This window comes from Herpailurus yagouaroundi, unplaced genomic scaffold (assembly GCF_014898765.1).
Source record: "Herpailurus yagouaroundi ecotype Mexico unplaced genomic scaffold, PumYag 214, whole genome shotgun sequence".
Taxonomy (NCBI): Eukaryota; Metazoa; Chordata; class Mammalia; order Carnivora; family Felidae; genus Herpailurus; species Herpailurus yagouaroundi.
Genome location: NW_024412445.1, coordinates 7,000,632 through 7,005,355, shown reverse-complemented (window position 1 = coordinate 7,005,355; position 4,724 = coordinate 7,000,632). Strand labels below are relative to the sequence as shown.

Below are 4,724 nucleotides of genomic sequence, written 5' to 3'. Positions count from 1 at the left end.
ATCCCTGCCTTTGGATAACACACTCTCCACAGGACAGCCAGAGCGATCAAGCTGGTTATTCTCTCCTCTGCCTAAAACGGTGGTTCCCAGAATAAAACTTACACACTTCCGTACTGTATACGGCCTCATGCCACGCCTCCTCAGCCTATCCGGTCTCTCGCCGCTTTCTAGCTGGGCTGGACTTCAATTAGGGCCTCAAATAAACACAAGTTATTATTACCGGTACAGGCGCTTCGCCCTTGCACTTGCAATCCGGAACCCACGTGCCCTTTAGCGTGACATTAACAAGACCTTTTTAGAGTATTAATATTATTTTTTAATGTGATCAAATATTTATACAAGCCGGCCAAAGAGGGAAGGTGGGGAAGAAAAACTATTTCCCAGAAAATGAAGCAAAAAAGGCACGCAGGGGGAGGCCGGGGGAGGCAGGGGGCTTATCAACATTTTTCAGTGCGGGATCTACGCAGGAAGGACAGGCGGGTCTGGGGGCCGCCGCAGTCCTGTGTCAGGGTCCCACGCAGAGATAGAGCAAGGGGTCAGCGGGCTGAGAATAAATACACAATGGTGAGTCTCAGGAGGCAGGTAAGGGGGCTCTGACTCAGGAATCAAAGGAGCCTGAGGGCTGGGTAACCTCGGGGTGGAGAAGGAGAGCCCCAGGCGCTGCTCTTAGGTACTGGAGGAAGGTGTGAGGCCCCAAGAGCCCGGCCTCTTTTCTCAGCTCTGCAGCTGAGGATCTGTGTCCTGGGCTGACAGTGTCCCTGCTGCAGGGTGGTCAGCAGACGGTGGGGGCGGGGCATCGGGCCCGAGGTCCGCGTGCTCCTTCGACACACTGCAGCTCCAGCAGTGAAGGTTTCTGACCAGCGGCCCTGGCCTGGGCACGAAGGAAGGGACCTCTCCATTTCTGATCAGGGGCTTAAAGGCGGAAGGCCTGGGCTCTGGGTTGGGCCTCCGGCTCGCGCCCTCCGGGATCTCAAACCACAGGGGCCCGTCAAACCTACGGTTGCCCTTAGGGCACTGGCTGAGGGCCCTCAGCACAGTCTCCTTGGCACACGGGTCCGGGCGCTCCTGGGAGAGCGGAAGCCCAGCAGAGCAGGCGCCGCGCCCCTGCGCCGCAGACGCCCAGGGGCTCCCCCTGCGCTCAGGCGGCGCGATCTTGACGGTCACGGGGCTCCAGGTCCGTCTCGGGTGGCGGGCACTCCAAACCCACCGCTTCATGTAACTCTCCCAGGCGCTGGACAGGTCCGGCCCCAGGACGGTCTCCGGGGGCGCCTTGGCAGGAAAGCGCCTCCAGGCCTCGGTGACCACCCTCCGCGGGCTGGAGGGGTCCCAGTTGGGCGGTGTCCGGGGGAGGGGGCCGGTGCGGACGCGGCGCCCACCGTCCTGGGTCGAGGCGGGCGGGGGCCCGGGTTTCGGGTGCCCTGCGCCGAGGGGTGGCTGCGCGGGCCTGGGCGGGCTCACGTTGCTGCCCATGGGAGCCGACGGCGGGGCGGGGGCCTTCCGGTGGGGATTCGACTTCCAGAGGTTCCCAAAGTCGCAGGACCCGGCTGCCGGCGAAGTGTCTGGGGCTCAGATGACTGTTGGCGTCTGGGCGCAGGGAAAGCGCGCGAGCCTGGGCGTTGTAACCGTTCTCAACCTGGCGGGCGCGTGGGGCCCGCAGCGGGGACGCGGGAGCTGATTGCTGGCGCAGCGGCAGCCCGCGGGGCTCACAGCCTCCAGCCTCCGTTCCCCTCGCTGCTGGTAGCAGGAGTTTGGCTGTGGATGGAGGCCTAAGCGCTCAGGATCTCCACTCCCACCCCCACCTCCCAGCATTTTTATTGTGATATCATCCACATATCATACAATTCACCCAAAGGTTACATTTCTATGACTTGTGGTACTTTCACAGATATGTGCACTCATCACCATGGTCAACCTGAAAACATTTTCATTGCTTCAAAAGCAAATCCTGTACTCAATAGCTATCCCATCCACCCCCTACCTTTCCGGAGCCACGAAACATTCACTAATTCATTTTCTCTCTAGATACAGATTTTCCTATTTGTGAGCTTTCATATAAATGGGGTCACGTAATATGTAGTGGTTTGTGACTGGCCTCTTTTGCTTAGCCTATGCTTTTCCAGGTCCTTCCATGCAGCAGCATTTCACTGTTGTTATGGTCCAGCATCATTCCATTGTATGGAGAGACCACATTTTGTTTATCTGTGGCCAGTAAATGGGCATTTGGGTTGTTTCCAGTCATCTGATATTATGAATAATGTTGTCATGAACATTCATGTATAAAATTTTACACGGACAAGTGTTTTCATTTCTCTTGGTGTGTAGCTAGGGCAGAATTGCTAGGTCCTATGGTAACTGTTTAAGCTCTTGAGAAATTACCAAACTGTTCTGCACAGGGTCTGTGCTGGTTTACATCTCCCCCAGAAGGATTGTCTCTATTTTGGTACTCGACTTTAGAGGAAGAAGGTATAATAATTCCTGCAGTTCATAAAAATTACAGATCCAGTATTGACAGACGGCCACTCTCTTTCATTATCGTAAAAGCTAAACATAATTCATTTGAATGCCCTTTTAAGGAAAAATAAATAACCGGTTTTTGTTTCAGTAAACATGATACATGTTTTATTCTTCTAGAATGGTTGTTAGTGTTACTTTCTGCAATTTGCTTCTTAAGGAAATGGTGACAGCGGACCACGATTTACGTTTTAGCCCCAACAATGTGGGTTTTATGAAGACTCCCCTGTAATTTAAGCTTTCCTACATTCATACATTCGCAGGTGGTTTTTATTCTCTTTGAACGTTAATGCCATTTCTCTTTTTTCCATCGTTATTGGTAATCCACGTCTACAACAGCAGTGGTTCGCATTTCCGATGAACAGTGAAAAGCATCTGACAACAAAACCAGCGTTTGAAGACTAGAATACATATATTGTGGGGGAGGCTGAGGGTGGTGTGAAACTAACTGTTCCCCAGAACGTTTTCCTCAAAAGCACGTGCCTGCAGAATGAGCCAGTAAAGGTACAGAAAAGTGGAAGCTGATGAAGTAAGTACCAAATCCAAGAGCAAGCCACAGGTGCATTTGGGATCTGAGAGGCAAACAGGTAAATGTTGAGGACATTAGAAGGAGCCTACTGAGAAGGCTCCATGAGGCTTCTGCAGTTGGGAAGGAATCCGCTTGTTGGAGAGGTAGGTGTGCTATCAGCCAAGGGGTACTGGAGGATGAGATCTGTAACACTTTCCACTCACCAATTCCTGTTCATTTCTTCCACATTCCTTATTTGGTGACGATCCCTCAGGATATGATTTTGAAAACAAGAAATTCCTATGCTATAATTTTCTTCTTAACAAGACATTTCCTGATAATTATAGCAATGACTCTATAGCTAGGAAGCCTCTTAAGACAGTAATATCATTGTCACCAGAATGGACTGTCAATACAATTGAATATAGATTTCTTAAAATGTATTTCAATGCCCAGTATCTACAGGGTTTCCCACATCCTATTTTCAGTACGGTCCTATGAGCGCCATTTTGGTTTGTGGTTAAAGACTCTTTGAAAAACCACAATCTCTCTACTGGTGAGGCACATAAGTTAATCCCTTGTAAACAGATATTCACCTGCAAATCAACATGTTGATTAGTTACAAGTTATTTGCATTGACAATGAATATGTCTGCTTCTTCTCTTTCTCACACATGAAGAGTTAACAGATTTATTTTGGTTAGTTGACATTAGAAATTAATGTGAATCATTGGTTGACAATTAGAAGCAACTCTCCTGCTTCCCACTCCTATCCCAGGGACATTAGAAAAAGTAGGCTGGGGATGTCACTTACATCTAAGGGGTAAAGGCCAGGAATATCGTCAAACATCTCACGGTGCACAAGACAGCAGAGAGTGATCTCACCATAGAAGTCAGCACTGCAGGGACTGATAAACTCTGCCCTGTATATAGTTCCCTTATCTTCCTTATCTTAATGTTATTAAGTTATGTAACTATGGTAAGTTTCACAAACTATGAAATTAACTTCAGTTCAATGCTACAAAACAAACTCCGTTTTCTATTTGAATTTTACCAATTGTTCCTTTTCTTTTTCAGGAACGATTTTTTTTTCAGTCAAATCCAAGGTCATGAATGTAGACCCATCGATTGACAGGTGGATAGAAATATATAGCTCTATGGATACCTATAGATATATAATACACTTCTTTGGAGAAGTGTCTATTCGTGTCTTTTGCCCATTTCTTTACTGGATTACTTGTTTTTTGGGTATTGAATTTGATAAGTTCTTTATAGATTTTGGATACTAACCCTTTATCTGATATGTCATTTGCAAATATCTTCTCCCATTCATTGGTTGCCTTTTAGTTTTACTGATTATTTCCTTCACCGTGCAGGTTTGTAATTTGATGAGGTCTCAATAGTTCATTTTTGCTTTTGTTTCCCTTGCCTCCAGAGACGTGTTGAGTAAGAAGTTGCTGCAGCCAAGATCAAAGAGGTTTTTGCCTGCTTTCTCCTCAAGGATTTTGATGGCTCCCTGTCTTACATTTAGGTCTTTCATCCATTTTGATGTATTTTTGTGTATAGTGTAAGAAAGTGGTCCAGGGTCATTCTTCTGCATGTCGCTGTCCAGTTTCCCAGCACCACTTGCAGAAAAGACTGTCTTTATTCCATTGGATATTCTTTCCTGCTTTGTCAAAGATTAGTTGGCCATACGTTTGTGGGTC

At 48.1% G+C, this 4,724-nt stretch overlaps 1 protein-coding gene across 1 annotated transcript; it reads right to left on the bottom strand.

Moving 5' to 3' along the window:
* Positions 1-299: 299 nt before the first annotated feature.
* POM121L12 (POM121 transmembrane nucleoporin like 12) lies at positions 300-1,567 on the bottom strand. The gene has a single exon (XM_040455087.1). The coding sequence runs from the start codon at positions 1,468-1,470 to the stop codon at positions 715-717; it is 756 nt and encodes a 251-aa protein (XP_040311021.1). The 5' UTR covers positions 1,471-1,567; the 3' UTR covers positions 300-714.
* Positions 1,568-4,724: the final 3,157 nt, after the last annotated feature.

What these genes read in the sequence shown, in the direction of transcription:
- POM121L12 (XM_040455087.1), bottom strand. Translation starts at nt 1,470, where the DNA reads ATGGGCAGCAACGTGAGCCCGCCCAGGCCCGCGCAGCCACCCCTCGGC.